The 18,253-nt window shown below is 38.4% G+C and overlaps 1 protein-coding gene across 2 annotated transcripts in view; it reads right to left on the reverse strand.

The window, feature by feature from the left end:
- The window catches only part of LOC134540368 (voltage-dependent calcium channel subunit alpha-2/delta-3), a 222,391-nt gene that overhangs the window by 13,901 nt on the left and 190,237 nt on the right, over positions 1-18,253 (reverse strand). For both annotated transcript variants that reach the window (XM_063383055.1, XM_063383056.1), the window contains exons 19-22: positions 10,972-11,091; positions 7,327-7,579; positions 3,692-3,934; positions 1,723-1,840 (exon numbers count right to left, since the gene is read on the reverse strand). In XM_063383055.1, coding sequence (XP_063239125.1) covers positions 1,723-1,840; positions 3,692-3,934; positions 7,327-7,579; positions 10,972-11,091 — 734 coding nt within the window. The remainder of the gene's footprint in view (positions 1-1,722; positions 1,841-3,691; positions 3,935-7,326; positions 7,580-10,971; positions 11,092-18,253) is intronic.

The raw sequence follows: 18,253 nt of genomic DNA on the forward strand, positions 1-18,253 counted from the left end.
AATCCTGCTTACATTTGATTGTTGACAAAATCTTAGGCTTACGTGATGTATTTTGAGGCAAGGAAAATTTTTTTTGGGGTGTCCGGTTGGGGGGGGCATTAAGGTTTTTCACCTAGGGCGCCAATTTACCTTGCACCGGCCCTGAGTATGGTAAGCAGAGGCAATATATGAACGGTCTCCGGGTAAAAGGTAACAAGTCACATTTTGATGATTTTTAGTTTATTCCAGCAATAAACTCTTAAGTATACTTAGAATATGTAATGCATTTTTAATCATTGGTAACTATGTTGGTAAATAAGTTGGTAAATAAAAGAATAATGCAAGAAAAATTTTATGTATTTAAATTCAATTTTTATCTAAGAGTTTTTTGTTTCTCCTGCAAAAAGTGAATTCTTGACTTGTTACCTTTTACCTGGACACCATCCATATACATCACGGCGTAATGGAAGCATATTGCTCTAAGGGTAAAGGAGTGTGGCGCTCGATGTTTGGAGACGGGGGGGAGAGAGGCTAAGAAGTGGGATGCTCGACGGTTTGTTTGCTCGCACACTTGCATATTCGCTAACTTGTGTACTTGCTCTCTCGCATTCTTGCAAATATTTTTTATACATTTGTATGCCTTTTCGTTTTTAATGCCTGTTTTTTTTTTTATGTCCCATGATACAGAACCATCCCAATGATTACTCGGAGTGATTACAGGAAGTTTCTGTGAATCCTGTTTTTTTCTATTTGAATCATGTGTTAAAATATTCCAGAATGTCAAATATATTTTTGAATCAAATTTAAATATTCACAAAGTACAAGAAATATTGATTAAAAAAAAAAGAGAATTATATGTACATGGAACCATAAAAGAGTGATGTAAAATGCAAAATGCAATGAAAAAAAAAACTGGCAATGTCTCTTACTAAACCAGGTAAATTATAATTTTGAAAATTGATTGTTTAGTGAAAACTAGTTGTATATATAAAAAAAGAGTATTTATAAAAAATTTTAAATCATAATCACAGGTTATTTGTTACATATGAAAAGCATCTATGCACTAGGATGCCAATGTATGTAAAAATTTCTCAGTAGTATAAAACTCGGGTTAGTCCAAAGTGATACCGTTCAAATCACCTCGGTTTGCAGCAATAAGTGTGTTTTCAGAACTCGACAAATCAAAGGTATTTAGCCAGAAGGGCCTATATCACATTTTTTAAATTTATTTTTCAGCAGATAAATAGAAATGATTTAATAAATAAGAACACAAAAAACAGAATATAATTCATTTTATGTGAATTTATTTTTGGGGTTTCCACATGATTTATTTGCCCTTTTGGTAGCGCATTGAATTAAACACCAGAGAATGCTACAGAACCTAAAACTCAATATTTTTTTTTAAAATTGTGATACTGGTCAGTTTCTCATTATACACCATGGCGTAGACATCATGGGATGGGTAACAGGGGGGGGGGGGGGGGGAGAGAGACTGTAATCATAAAGCCCCTCTCTGAGGGAACTCACTGGCGCTTGCAAAATCGTAACTATGAAACAAGAATGATAAAATGTAATCCCACGTCCCCTCCCTCCCCCCATCTAAATAGGGTATCCTGCAGATTTTTGCCCCTGATACTGAAGATAATACAAGCGTACCGTTTAAAGTAGCTTACTAGTTGGCTGACATTCATGTGGATTAGAGTGAGATTGCCAGGAATAATTGTTTCAGAAGCGTGCACATACCGTCGTCGCTGGCTGAAGCCCAGCAGGGCTGCCACAGCTGGAGAAGGTTCGTCTGTACGGCCAGCCACGTAAAGTGTCCCATCAGCCACTCGAGGAACCATCTGACCGGCTGGCTTGGCTGGAAACATCACGCACACTCAAGTCGGCAATGCTGTAAACTCAGACACCATTAATCTTGGGTGCTTGATTCAAGCTGAAAGAATTTAACACTCTGAAATTTTTTTTCTTTATCTTCAATTTTGCCCTCACTTATTGTATCTGGACATTCATTTGTATTTTTTTATTTTATTGCACAAAGTGGTGATATTTTAAGCTTAAATTGGTGCTATTTTTCCCTAGTAATTTTGCACAGTCAATTTTAACACACATAATTGCATTTATCGTTAAAAAAATAGCAGGAGAGTAACATTACTTTCACAGTACTGCAGTTGATGATGATGTATGGCACAAAAAAATTATATCTTATGAATATGATATACTATAATCATTGCTATAAAACTGGCGTAACTATATAATTTCATACAAATTTGAACTAACCAGTCCCACCTTGCCTTCAAAATTATTTTCAGACAGCACATTTCCTTCTTTTAAGCATTGCCACTACAGTCTGTCGTCACCAATACGTCCCAGTATATATTCTATATTCATCTACTACTCCACAATGCTTTCCAACTACACTGAACATTTTAGAATTAATTTCCAAAAGTACTGTCTACCAACAGCCAAAAAAAAAAATACCAACAGCAAAAAAAAAAAAAAAAAAAAAAAAAAGCCTTCCTATATCTTTATCAACTGACAACATTCTAGGAAGGTATGTATATTAAACAGCAAATTTCTGGTTTTACACTGCATGGTTATGAGCATGAACAGTTAACACAAGATTACTAGCCTTACAGAATTATCAAAATTGTGGGAATTTAACAACTAAATAAAATAAATTTTTTATGAAAGAAATTCATTCCATATCAAGAAGTAGCCAGTAGGATTGTCTTCAAGCCTACAATGTCAAAGTTCTCTAGACCTTGTACTTCTTATTTGTACAATGTGAACATGAAATGTAAAAATGTTGCTTTGGCAGCTAAAACTTAGGGACAAGAGTCCATGGTTTCATTTTTATACTTTGTCTTTATTCATAAAAATACTGTGTTTTATTCAACAAATGTGAATCTAAAATATTCCTTAGTACTTATTACACCAAAATAGTATAAATTTGACTGACACTTCTTCAATAAAATCATTAGTAACGAGCATATCAAAACAGAACAACTAAAAAAAATTTTTAAATCTGCAATTTTTGTGTTTTTGAAGAAGTGCCAAAGTCACCAATGTAAACAAATGAGATACAAGATCAAACAATATTAAAACTAATTTTTTTCCAATCTAATTGGTTGTTCTATTGTGGTAAAAAATTTATACTAAATAAATTACATTAAATGAATTTCCCATATTAAAAGAGAATATTTTATTGCAATTTCATATTATAGTTTTGTCAATTGCAGATTGATCTCATGTTTTTAGTTACATTTTGGTGCTAAATGGTGCATCAACTTGGATTTCCGTGTCATATGCTGTACCGACATAGTTTGCGGTGTTATCAAGGTTTTATCGCAAGTCACCATGTAATACAATTTCTTGGCTTCTGGTGTAGGCTGTGTCAGGAAATTGTCTTGCAGACAATGGCCGTGAAAGCCATGAACGGTAGGCAAGGGGAAACGAGACGTAACGCGCACAGAACGTCATCAAGCCTTCGAAAGTACCAATGGTCGATGTGTATCTTCGTACCACCGCCGTTCTGTCGAAATTATTTTTTAAACAACTTCAATGTGGCGGTCGGTATTCGCAAATGAGCATCGTTGTTTCACTCTGAAAAATATTTTTGGGGAGAAATGGATATCATTTTTTACTCATTTTGAGAAGTGTCAAACTGGACAGCGAGCCCGCTCTACGAGCGGGCGGCCTACGTACGTACGTCGAGGCCGGCGGCGGCGTCGCTGTACCGCGACTTGGTGTCGGAGCAGGCGCCCTGGTAGTCGTACACCGCCACCTTCTTGTAGATGCGGTCCTGCACCAGCGAGTCCATGATGGTGCCGTCCACCTGGCCGAAGAAGCGGCCCGTGTGGTCCGCGTTCTCCGACAGGATTATGAAGCCGTTGTTGTCGAGCACGTAGCAGTCCAGGTCCTCCGAGGCGCACGTCTTCTTGCACCCCGTGCACTGGCCAGGGGAACGGTCCGTCAGTCACGTCTCGCTCGTAAAACTGCAGGCACTGGTGGAGATGATGATTGATGATGATGATGATGATGATGATGATGATGATGGTGATGATGATGATGGTGGTGGTGGTGATGATGGTGATGGTGATGATGATGATGATGGTGATGATGGTAGTGATGGTGATGATGATGATGGTGATGATGATGGTGGTGATGATGATGATGGTGGTGGTGGTGGTGATGGTGATGATGATGATGATGATGATGGTGATGATGATGGTGGTGGTGGTGATGATGGTGATGGTGATGATGATGATGATGGTGATGATGGTAGTGATGGTGATGATGATGGTGATGATGGTGATGATGATGGTGGTGATGGTGGTGATGATGGTGATGATGGTGATGATGATGATGGTGATGATGATGATGATGGTGATGATGATGATGGTGGTGGTGGTGGTGGTGATGATGGTGATGGTGATGATGATGATGGTGATGATGGTAGTGATGGTGATGATGATGATGATGGTGATGATGATGGTGGTGATGATGATGGTGGTGGTGGTGATGATGGTGATGGTGATGATGATGATGATGATGGTGATGATGATGGTGGTGGTGGTGATGATGGTGATGGTGATGATGATGATGGTGATGATGGTAGTGATGGTGATGATGATGGTGATGATGGTGATGATGATGGTGGTGATGGTGGTGATGATGGTGATGATGATGATGGTGATGATGATGATGGTGATGATGATGATGGTGATGATGATGATGGTGGTGGTGGTGATGGTGATGGTGGTGGTGGTGATGATGGTGATGGTGATGATGATGATGGTGATGATGGTAGTGATGGTGATGATGATGATGATGGTGATGATGATGGTAGTGATGATGATGGTGGTGATGATGATGATGGTGGTGGTGGTGGTGATGATGGTGATGGTGATGGTGATGGTGATGATGATGATGATGGTGATGATGATGGTGGTGGTGGTGATGGTGATGGTGATGATGATGGTGGTGGTGGTGGTGGTGATGGTGATGATGATGGTGATGATGGTAGTGATGGTGATGATGATGATGATGATGGTGATGATGGTGGTGATGGTGATGGTGATGATGATGGTGATGATGGTAGTGATGGTGATGATGGTGATGATGATGGTGGTGATGGTGGTGATGATGGTGATGATGGTGATGATGGTGATGATGATGATGGTGATGATGATGATGATGATGTGGATGTGGATGATGTGGTGGTGATGGTGGTGATGATGGTGGTGATGATGATGGTGATGATGATGGTGATGATGGTGATGATGGTGATGATGATGATGGTGATGATGATGATGATGATGTGGATGTGGATGATGTGGTGAAAGTTCCGGAGGCTGGATTGCACAACCAACCACTGTCACATTACCGTGGTGTGTGTGTGATGCAGCAGTACGAGATACATGTACAGCAGTGCTTGGGAGGGAAACTGGAAAGAGTGCAGAGGAGAGCAGCGAGCAAAGACAGCTTCACGGAAGTCTTTTCCATAGCGACTTTCGTACAAAGAAAGCAAGGATGCAGTTGCAAAAACACAACGTTAAATAAACCATAGTATGACCTTGGAATGTTTACAATATTTCATGGTGTCAAATACTCTACCCTAATAGTTTCATGTAGTTTTTGGTGGAAGAAAAGTTTAACACATTAATTTAAGTAATTAAGAAAATAAATAAAAAATAATAAATTTGGTTTCGGGAGGGATTATCCCCGCTACCGCCTCCCCCGTCCTTTCTCCTCTGGAGCCGTAGCTGACAGCTAGGTGGAGATGGTGAAGGAAGTGGAGGAGAAATGATAGCGAATAGAGTATTTCAGTAGCCCAACATAGCTGATGAAGGAAATGAGGTGGGAGAGTCTTAAGGACAGAAGGCAGATGGAGTAGCTGGTATTGGTGTATGAAGTATTGAGTTTTGTGAGGAGGAGGGGGGGGGGGGGTGAAAGGGAATGTGAGCTGGGGCAACATGTTGCGAGGAGGAAGCCCAGAAGTAGGAGACGAGAACTCTATGAAAGTTTTCAAGGAAAGAAGGAGAACGGAGAGGAGGGAAATCTGGATGGTAGTGAGAGCGGCAGGGGAATGGAATGTCTTGAATGAGGAGTGTTAGATGGCAAGGAGTGCGCTCAATTCAGGAGCAGAGTGAGAGGAAAGTAGGGTGAATTCTTGCCTCCGGGCTTGTGCCCAATTGCAGGAGTCTTCAAAACAAATGACGAGACTGGGGCGTACTAGGTCGAGATGAAACTGCGGTGAATATCCACTGACTTCCGCAGTACGGACACGAAGGGACAAAACCACACCTAGTCTTCTGCCCGGAAAGTAAATTTCCTAAAAGTTAAAAATTCCCTAACTCTGCCAGGAATCTAATCTGAGACCTCCAGCTCCTCAGTCAAAAGTTATAACGACTGGGCCAACCGATCGGTCATTTAAACATTTGGGTCCCCGCCTACTCAGGCACACACACAGTGTGCAGAAATTCAGAAAAAAACCCACGTTATTTGAGAACTACTCTCAGAGTGGTGTCTGTTTAAGAAAGGCATTTAAGAATACGGTGAGGAAGAATAATTAGCTCTGTTTCCATATTCCGTTTTTAAACTGTATTTTTGTTTTCGGATTTTTTTTTTTTGGCATGAAACATCCGTTACAGAGTCTTGAAAACACTCAAGGAAATCGCATTACAACTTTCAGTGTGTAGCACCGGCGAGTGTTACAGTTATCATCCCGTCTCACTATCACAGATACACCCTTGACTAAGCTTGGTCCCGCACACCAAGGTGATTAATTTTTTTAAATTTTTTTTTATGGTTACTATTTTTAAGGGCTAGTTTATAATGTTTCAACTCTACCTCCATTGCATTTGTTCTGCCACTAATATTTACTTAGTGTAACATCAAGGAGGTTGAAAGGCACCCAACTGCAACTGCCGTCTCACCTTTGAATATATATACTGTATAGAAGTCGCCAGCCCAGGTTAAAATTTCTAATACGGTTTTGAGGTAGTTGGTTAATTCACCGCCGCAATCGCCACCATCTCTAGGGCATCGACTTGTGGTGGTCCCTGGCGGACAAGTGTCGAACTCTTCAAACACCCCTTCCCCCTCCCGTTGAACGACCTTGAGCTGCAGTGAATTATGGGTTGGGGGGTTGCGGGGGGATGACAGCGGGCGACAGTGCCGCGCTCTAAACGTGTAAATGACAACCTAAGACGATACAGGGCGTTACGGCAGCGCACTGCAGCGGTGAAGTTCCCAAGCTGCTCATCATACGCTCCTGAGAAACGTAGAGTAAATCATATCCACTCGCGACTTCTATACGGTGTATATATTCAAAGGCCTCACCGAGGAGGTGATGTTCTGGAAGTAGGCGGCGAGCGTGGCGTGCTGGAACTGCAGGCCGACCACGGCGGCGGGCGCGCGGTGGCCCGCGTGCTCCACGAACACGGCGTGGGCGGCCGTGACGAGCGTCCCCGGTAGCGCGCCCGCGTCGAACGGCACCGAGAACACGAAGCTGTCGGGCTCGACGGCGTAGTGGTCGACGGCCCGCCGGTACCACGGCTCGTCCGTCGCCCGCCGGTTCTGCTGGCTGAAGTGCCTGCGCACGGTCCCAGCAGCCCTCACTACCCGACCGTCGAGGGGATGTCACCGAGTAAGTCGCGACAGATAGTTAAATCATCACGCTCTTTACAGCCATAGGCGTGCCTACAGGGGGGGGACCAGGTGGGCCATGCCCCCCCCCCCCCTAATGTAATCACTCCGATCGGCATTTTCTCTAATGCGTTCGTTAATATTCGTATATTCCTGGCACTGTGACACTCGAACTGTGTTTCAGTGTTGCAGCGTGCTAATTAACAATATTTTTAAACATTTTATCGTTATGGAAATACAGCCGCCTTAGTTTATTTAAAACATGAGGTCCCTTAAAATGACCAAGCAAAAAAAAATATATTTTAAGAGGTTTGTTAAAGTTCTGTTGTCTGAATTGCTGTGTTTGCATTCACTAAAAAGAAGTTCATTTCAAGGACAAAGCTATTGGAAATTCAGGGGGGGGGGGGGGGGGGAAATGTGTAAGTACCCTGTCTGAGCACACCTATGTTTACAGCGATAATCAATCAAACTCTTTAACTGCGTCGTTTTACTCATATTGCATGCATGAACCATCGCTTACTTGCAGCGTGATTCTTTTTTTCGAATGGGGCGTTTTTATAAGTTGCAATGCTTGGCTTTAGTCAGACTAGCTATCTTGGCACATTTGATCTTTATAGAAGAATTACAGTAAAAGTCTGTACACTTAAAAAAAACTTGATATTACTCTTGAAATGCTTTGTGTCATTGAATTGGTGAACATAAATTTTTTGAGATTATGCTACACTTTTTTTGGGTACACATTGCATTTCCTTTTTCCACAGCAAATGAGTTAAAAAAAAAAAAAATTATTTCTCAACATAATCTCCACTTTAATATATATGCCCCCAATACCAGATGCATACAATTCTTTGGGTAGCTGTCTCAGCAACATTATGACATGCTGTTTTTTTTATCGTACAATCATCAAGCACCATTGCATTTTGAAAATGAAAGACACATGAGTGCCTAGTGAATATGAGCGAAATGATGCTGCTGAGGAGGGAAAATGCAAGGGAATAACGATGCGCAACCGAGGACATGGCTGAATATCTTGTAATGTTCATTCCTACGGTGCAAAACCATGGGAAATTGAAACCAGGATTGTTGGACTAGAATTGGACCCTGAGTACACTGGAATGGATGTACGTATAGTGTTCAACCACGCCACCCCTCGCTCGTAATGTACACTGTTTTTACTTAAAAAATCCAAAAATCATTTTAGTAAAACATTATACGAGGGTTATTTTTTTTTCAACCTCCGATCGGCTGTAATAAACAAACGGGAATGAATTGGGAAATTATTTTAATGTCAAAAGAAACGTACATCTTTACTCTTTTTTTTCCACATAATCACCGTGCAGATTGAGGCATTTGTCGTACCGATGCACCAGCTTTCCAATACCCTCTGCATAAAATGATGCCTCCTGCCTATTCAGCCACATTTTAACAGTGCCCTGCAGTGTGATTACAGTTTCATTTCTCCATGGCATGCCCATTAATCGATACCCTAATCGCTCGTACACGAATCGACACGTCTCATAGTGTTTACCCCCTTCCACCAACCATGTGGAGCGGCCAACTCACACCTCAGTTGAAGCTTGGTTATGGGAATGTCAACATGGCTGCAACGATAAACTGTACGGCGAAATGCGAGCTGCGTGGAGTCATCCGTTTCTTACAGGCAGAAGGGCACACTGCAGCAGAAATCCATCGCCGAATGAGTGTTGTGTATGGTGAAAACTTTATGAGCGATGGCGTTGTGAGAGAGTGGTGTCGGAAATTCCGCGAAGGCCGTATTGATGTTCATGATGAAGGTGGCCAAGGAAGGAAGTCGGTAGCAACAGATGAAACAGTTCAGAGAGTTGATGCAGTTGTTCGTGAGAGATGTCGATTCACGATTTCAGAACTGTCTGAACAATTTCCGCTCATTTCAAGGTCAGCCCTATATGCCATTGTTACAGACAATCACGGATACAGGAAAATCTGTGCCCAATGGGTACCCAAGATGTTGACTGACATCAACAAGGAGCGGCGAATGGCAGAGCACTGTTAAAACGTGGCTGAATAGGCAGGAGGCATTATTTTATGCAGAGGGTATTGGAAAGCTGGTGCATCGGTACGACAAATGCCTCAATCTGCACGGTGATTATGTGGAAAAAAAAGTAAAGATGTACGTTTCTTTTGACATTAAAATAATTTCCCAATTCATTCCCGTTTGTTTATTACAGCCGATCGGAGGTTGAAAAAAAAAATAACCCTCGTATCTAGTAGATTATTACTTCCATGTTATGTTTTTATAAATAAGTATGTATTTACTAGTATTTTTAGTTGTCCTTTGTTTGTCTCATATATTATTTTATCCCTAAATTTCCATATATCATTTTCAATGTAAATTTTATCATTGTTTTACTGTTATGATATTTACTTTTATTGTTTTGTTTTTTTTGTTATTGTCATTTAGTGTATCCTTAGATTTTGTTAATTTTTTTTTTTGTTTTTGATTGTATCTGTTTGTGCCTGTTCTGTTCTGTTTTTGGTTACAATGAGCATGTGGCACGCTCACCCTACGTGTGTTAGCCACTTGCGGATGTGCCTACCTGCTACAGATTCCCCTCACGTTGGGCTTACCTGCTCTTGGTTCCGACAAGGTGGGGGAGTGTCCACATATTTTCAGTGACCACATTGTCCTTGTCTATGTGTGTCGTGCCCACCGCAAAAGCCCTCGTGTATTTTTCATGAAGGAGGTTTTTATGCTGTCCATTTTTTTTTGTAATTTTTCACTAGATGGCACTTCCGTACCGTTCAACCAATCAATATGGGTAAATTCATTTTTATAACAGAAAATCATAGAGGCCACAGACATACAAACAGTGAGTGTGTGTAATTTCTCTATTTCCACCATACGGTCGTATAGTAAGGTTCGGAAAATTTATATCCTTCTCCTTGGTGAGAACCGTCCACTTAGTGGAGCTCGTGGTGTCTAGCGAACTGACAGCGCTAATAACAGTTTTAGTTTTGAACTTCTTTAATAGATGGCATTGCATAAAATTTTAAATGTGCTATCATTTGGTAGATTGGTCATGTCTTGCCTTGGGGTTTTCTAGGATCTTGATATCGCTTTCCTCTTTGCATGTTTTTTTTTTTCGATTAAGCTGATTTTGTTGTTTTATCGATACAGATAATTTATAATTTAGTCATTTATTAAATACTGTTTTTGCGCTATCCATTTTGCTTTAACTTGCAGACAATATATCACCCCGTGTTCATCCCGGGCAACGCCGGGTACTGGAGCTAGTAAAATATAAAATAAGAAGAGGTGCTATCCCTAGGCAGAAGGAAGGGAAAACCGGAGGTACTCACGGTGTTGCGTAGCCGCTGCCGTCCTGGGAAGTGGTGGGGGGGACATGGTCCTGCCACCTCAGCAAACCACTACGCGTCGCAATGAACGACAAAGTCACGCCAAACATCTGATAGCCTTGTCTGCAAAGAAGTTACAGTTGTTAACCACGCACAAAGTGGCGACACAGTTCTTGATCCTTTGCTCTGCACCTGTGACAAAATCATAAGCTACAGGTCAAATTTCATCTGGAAAACATTTTCCTGCTTCGTGAACCTGAAAAGAAGAATAAACTCCCTTGAGAAAACAATAAAACATTTGCTTGAATTAGAATTAATTCATAGTGTGTTACAAACTTTTTTTTTTTTTACTCATATGTTCATACTAAAATTCACTGATTTGCCATGAAAAAACAATGATAAAATATTTAACATCCTGGAAGACAAATTTCCAACCTGAAATACGAGGGGGGAAAATAATCTCAACAATCAAGTAACATTAGATGAGGATAAAGTGCTGTAAGGATGCCTACAGTTTCCCAAAATGCTCCAGAAATAATTCCCATTCTTTCGATGCTAACCATTAATACACTGATTCTAGGAAACAATGTCAAATAAACTATAATTATTTTCGAATATAATTTTTTTTTTTCAGGTAGGTCACTTTATATATAAACAGCACAGGTTTTAGGTAAAGTAATTAAGTAAAATTCTTCATCACTTTATTTACTCAAGTAGAGTGTTGTACAATACCTATTATGTGCCCATAGTCACTTACGGAAAAGAGACTTGGACTTTAGACAAGAGAGTTGCTGAGCAACAGGTATGAAGTTTATGAGGAGTGTGTTGGGAGTTGCGAGGCGAGACAGGATCAGGAATGGTGTAAGCAAGAGCAGAGATTATGGAAAAAAGCAAGAATGAGATGGTATGGCTAGAGACCCGGAATATTCGCGGGTTCATTTAGTGTTATGCTAAAATTCAAATAATTATACCTTAGTGCTGCTTCTGTCATTGGTTCACTGTTAATCTGGAAAACTGAGGGCCAATTAGAGACCCTCACTCATAGAAGTGTCGAATCACAGGCCACCCAGTCGAGACGACTCACAAGTCAACAGCCAATGAACAGTTGGCATTTGCCAGAGTGTGTAGAGGATATTGGAGTCTATCCTGGAGGTCATTTAACCCGCAAATTTTCAGGGTCTCTAGGTATGGCCATGTCCAGAGAATGGGGAAAGAGAGCTTGCCAAGGAAAATGATGGAGTTGAAGGACACAGGAAGAAGGCTCCAATGAAGACCAAGGATGAGGTGGGAAGAGCAGCTGGTTAAAGGAGTGCAGGAGAGAGAGGACTGGAATAAAGTGGAGGATGAGGAATGTTGGAGGGATAGAGGAAAATGGAAGCATTTGCTGACCTTGCCGCAGGCTGGAAGTCTTCGATGATGAAGATGATGAATCAAGTAAAATAACTAAAAGACATCCTGCAAGCGTGTGAAGCGTGATGAATGTTGTCCGTGAGCTGGTACATTTTCTTGGGGCACTCCCATTTTACCCCCACGGATGCATTCCACCATTGCTCTATCTCCTCATGCCACACACCTTGTACATCTCTGACTAACCATTATAATAATAACAATTTATAAGGCACTCTATTATTAACATGAGAGATAAAAATACACCAAAAATGACAAGGAACGAGAAAAAACTTGTATCCATGAATGCCAACATGGTAAGATCAAATTCATTGCCACCAAATGAGAAATAAATGGCACAAATTACAATACACCTGGACGCTTGGTAATTTATGTGATTCTACTTTCCTGAGACATCATTAGAGGACAATGAAGCCACTTATTGATTTACGTACAATTGGCGTCAGTGTGGGCCAGTGTTAAAAACAGGTTTACACGGCAGAATCCAGGCCAATACAGATGAAGGATTTCCTAAACAATATTTTTCATGCGCGCCACGGAATAGTGGACACCAACCCAACAAAGCCAAAGAGAGCTAAAAGGAAAAGCTAAACTTGTTTTGCATGTTCTCACCAGTATTTTATTACCATACATATTATGTCCATCTACAACTATCAGAAGTGTCAAGAAAAGTTGGGGACAGCTTTGAAAAGACTCCCTAGAATAGATGCCACTCTCAACACACAAATAAAAAATTGAATCGTATGACTTGGTGGTTCCTGAATTATGTGGTAAGAAACCAAAACATGTATTGATGTACTTCTGAGTACAGTAAACTCCCAGTGATAGGAATGTAAATTTTCTGCTACATTTCTTAACTGCATGGTAAGAATAAGAATTGTTTGAATCTCAAGAAATCCTAGAGAATATGGAAGAAACTGAAATTAAAATTGGTTGAAAATGGGTATTTTTATTGTAACTACCATTCATTTGTACATCACAACATGTAAGTAAAACCAAGCCAAATTTACATAACTGACTGTAAACAGCAGTCGAGTTGGTCCAGAACAGTGAGGACCAAGTTCAATCTTTTCAAGGGCCAGATATTATTTTTGAAACTCTTTCAAGGGCCTGACACATATATAATAATTAATATTAAATTTTAAAATTTAATATTAAATTTTAAATTTTATAAGATAAGTGTTATACAGTTTCGTTGAGAACAATATTCACAATTAGAGTTGACTTCACGCATATTTGTAACAAGTGAATTTCATAATCGCTTTGCTTCAAAAATATGGTATTCACACATACCTAATGGCTGCCTGAGATGCTGATAACAGCTGAAGGGAAAAGGGGGGGGGGGGGGGGGCAGTTCTCATTTGCTCCATTTGAGGTATTATTTTCTTTCTGAGAAATCTAACTGCTGAACTAAATTTAATCGTCAATAAATAAAAACCATAATTTTTTTCTCTACTACCTAAGAAGCCACTGAAAATTAACATTGAGTTGATCACTTGCTATAAAATCTACATACAATTCCTAGTTTATGCTTTTTTTTTTGCCAATAAGATGCGTTTTCTCTCTTATTGTATCGTTTTTATCAAGGAGACGTCTAAATACTGTAATAAACGCATATTTCAATAACAATTCAACTTACGTTATTGTAAGAAGCTACTGAAAAAAGACTTGGTACTGGCTGCTCGTTAAGAGTTCAGTATTACTCATGTTTATTGCTTCCCTTGGCAACAAGGAACAACACCCTTCTGAAGAATAAATTGGTTTGGAAGGAATTGCTCATTACGTATTCAAATAAATTCATGTTTCATCAAAACCAAACTTCAAGTCATTGAAAGACCAAAAAAAAATATCACAAAACCATCAATTTAATTTTTTTCTAATGCATAAACAACAATAGTATGTACATTCAATTAGCAGATTAACCCCAATTTTGAATTAAACACAGTACCTCATCCATTCATTAGTGTGGCTAATCGAGAGTTGACTGTACTTAAATGAACATTTCCTCTATAAACTCTAATAATGCTTAGGCCTACATACAATTATGCATACCATAAACATTTTCATTAAAAATTTTCCAAATTAGTAACAGTTCACATTAACACAGATCATCGATCATGCATACAGAGATGAAACCTCAAGAAACAAATATTGATCACATATATTTCATAATCAGATTCTCTATAAAGCATAAGAATCCCAGCTGCATTACAAAAAAAAAAAAAAAAGAACATACTGCAATACATTTATAACATATAAAAAAAGCAAATAAAGAAAAACAGACCTGAAACAGAACAGAAAACAAAATAGACAATACAAAAGAGCTTCATGTAGATTTACTAGTTTTACCAGCCACCTGTCAACATAGGATGTAGTTAGCCACATAATACACGAGGGGTGATTATAAAGTAAGTACCGTTTTGAAATTCCTCGCATGCTGACTGTGTACCTACATCTGCTGGCAAGCCACAGGTGCCATTACGGAAACATTCAACCATGTTTACGTTTGTTTGGGAGTATTTAAATTGCCTCCGCCGATTGAGAGTACCGCCTACAGTGAAATACATGCTATGGTTAATTTCCTTAGCGTTAAAGGCGTGAAAGCGGCTGAAATTAATAGTCATATCAGTGAAGTGAGTGGAGATAACACCATGACCGGTGGAACGGTACAGAAATGGGTTAGAGCTGTTAGAGATGGCCACACAAATGTTCATGGTGAGGAACGAAGTAAACGACCTTCTGCCATTCCTGAAGATTTGGTGCAGAAAGTTGATGAAAAAGTGAAAAGAGAATGAATGTTTTACGATTTCGTAGTTATCCGACGTGCTGCAGCGGTTGCTAAATCAGGCAGCAGACTTCTGTGAGGATGGGATTCAAGATCTGGTTGTACGATACGATAAGTGGCTTAATATTGGTGGAAATTATGTAGAAAAGTAGAATAAGGTACAGTCTTTCATGTAAAAATAAAATTTTTTAAGAAAAATCTACTTTTTTTTAATTTTAACATAGTACTTACTTAAAAATCATAATTCATAGAAAGATTGGCTCCACAGTAAACCTCTGAGCAATGTCAAATGCCTCTTAGTTTCTTCAGGTCACAGGAAACAGGCAATTTTGTTGAGTGGCGTAAGGCTTCTGCTTTGATAGACATAAACTTTGTCCATGTCGAGTGAAAATAACCACAAAAATTTTAAATTCATCACAGACAACAAATTAACATTTTTTTTTCCATGAAAGAATCGTACATACTAAATTCTCCAAGCAGTTTTTGAGTTACACTACACCAGCTTGGCAGTGTTGTGTTGTTAATGCTAAAACACACGCTACATAATAAGAGCTATCACAAAGCATTACAAAATATATATACCGGCAGGTATCATTAAAAGCCTATATTTTGTAGTTCGTCAGAAATAGGCATCACTGATCTGTACCTTCTATGGTTAATATACAACACACAGAATCATAACATGATTAGTTTCCAGTTGTTTTGATGTTCTTTATTGTTGTAATTTCAAATTATTTTACACCATCCTCTTCTGCCTCACTGCTATAAAGCAAAGGAAAATTTTTGGAAATGCAAAAATCACACATGCACAGCAAACAAAACACTGAACATACAAATAAACCTCAGTAACAAGTGAGCAGGCACTCTAATGCAAGATGGGCGTGTAGACTAAGCATGAAAGCTTAAATCTGTGGCAGTAAACATCTGTCCAATTGTTAATCTGTTTCAAATGCTTGCATTCCTTCATGGTTCACGCATATGCTGTTGTTTATTTATTTAATGAACAACAGTTACGTGTGCAATAACTATAATTTTATCTAATGCTTCATTACTCATGGCGTCAGATGGAGCTGATCAAACTTGTATTGAATCTTTCATAGATAAACTGCCTGTTTGGTGTTATAAAAAAAAACCATGATAAATGGCAAACATACACTGTATTAACTCGAATCTAAGATGCTATCAAAAATAAGATCCGCTGTTTTTTAATTTCCTAATCTTTCTCTTTTTTTTTTAAAAAAATATTTATGAGTTTAAGATGTGCTTCATTTTTTAAAGTATGTAACAAAAAAGTTGCACATTATAATAAAGTAAAATCTGCAAATACAGGCAGTCATCAAGTGTAAGATGTAGCCCATTCTCAGAGTACACAAGTCACCAAAACAGTGCATCTTAAAATTAAGTAAATTCAGTAATCACTTTGTTGTGGTGGCTGGACTTTATTTTACTGCTATATTTTTGAAGAAATCCCCACCACACTGATACTACAACTTTGCTTGAAAAATTTTCAATATAACAATTTGATTTGTAAGGGAATTAATGCATACAGTTAAATTAATGGCAATTGTAACTGTGGTTTATAAAGCTTCCGCTGTCATGCATCCTTTGTACAAACAAAGGTCCTCAATATAACTTCACAATTGCACCACCTGTGAACAAATAATAAGACTATTTCACCCCCTGTGAACAAAGAAGTACAAGAACAAAGATCAAAACAGTACAAGCTGAAAGAAACTATAGAAAAAAAATTGGAGACAAAAACGAAAAACCCTATTTCATCACATGGTTTTAAACAATACAGTATGTCACAAAACTAAATTTAAATTCATATGTACTTACAGATAATCCTGCAAGCTATACAGTTCAAACATTTGCATACTACAAATAAAGATTCTATAACACTTCATGAAAAAAAAAGTATGTTATCATTAACATTTTCTTGAGAAACAAGTTCATAAACATGATTATTATTATTCATAGAAAGTATTAACACACTGAAAAATAATGATTAATAAGTGCTCAATGGGTGCTTTCATGTAGACAATATATGGTAAGTCTGTTAGACATACATTTTTATTAGATCTACTTGAGCACTGTCCAATGTTGCAATTAATAACACAAAACAGAAAAGAAAAAAAAATGAAAATAATGCATAAATTATTTTGGCTAAGGGATTATTTATTTATGTATTTAAAGTTTAAATGTGTCACTTCATTAATAGTTTCAAATTTTTTTAAGTGTAAAATAATGTGAAGAATTTGATACATACATGTCTATAATTTTAAAGAGGCATGGGGTTTATTGTACTGGCTATAAATTTGTAAATATGAAACTAGAGATAGCTAAAAAAAATTATAAGTTATGGTGTGATTTGGGGCGCATTATGGAATGTGTGAAATTTAACATCTGCCACAGATCATGGCTGTTTTAAAATACGAGGTTACCTTGGCAAAGTATAAAATATTTCTTTTTTTATGTACACTTCTGAGTAAAGTAGTTAGCCTGTTCCGCTTTACGATCCAACACAAGCTGTAGCAGTGTCGGTAGACCAAAAATGAATCACAATCAATCTTGTTTCTTGCTTGTATTCTCCAACAACTTTCTTGCCTGTGACTCTAATGTCAATGGTTGCCAACCATCTGGTATTATACTGTGTTTCCTACATCATAGAGCTGAAATAATTACCCTGTTTGGGTACGGAATCGGACCTCTTTTATCGCTTAACTCCGGATATTTTGCCAAGATGCCTGATAAATATGTGGTCAGGTATTTAATAGTCTACATAGGATCGTAATCCCTGTATTAAACTAGCATATTTTTACTGTATATTCGAAACATATACACATCCTGAAAGTAATAACTTAGTAAAAAGAAATTAAACTAAATAATATTTTATTGAGTTTGTACACCCACAACTTTTACTAACTTTTTTTAACATCTGCTAATTTAAGGTTTTTGTGCTAGGATGGTAAATTATAAATATTTTTAGTTTCTATGCAATCTTTCTATACAAAAAAATATTTGTAAAATCAGAATTGGAATAGAATTGAATAATAATATATATTTTTTTTTAATTTATGGTTCATACTAGTA

The sequence above is a fragment of the Bacillus rossius genome, chromosome 16 (genome assembly GCF_032445375.1).
Source record: "Bacillus rossius redtenbacheri isolate Brsri chromosome 16, Brsri_v3, whole genome shotgun sequence".
In the NCBI taxonomy this organism is placed as follows: Eukaryota; Metazoa; Arthropoda; class Insecta; order Phasmatodea; family Bacillidae; genus Bacillus; species Bacillus rossius.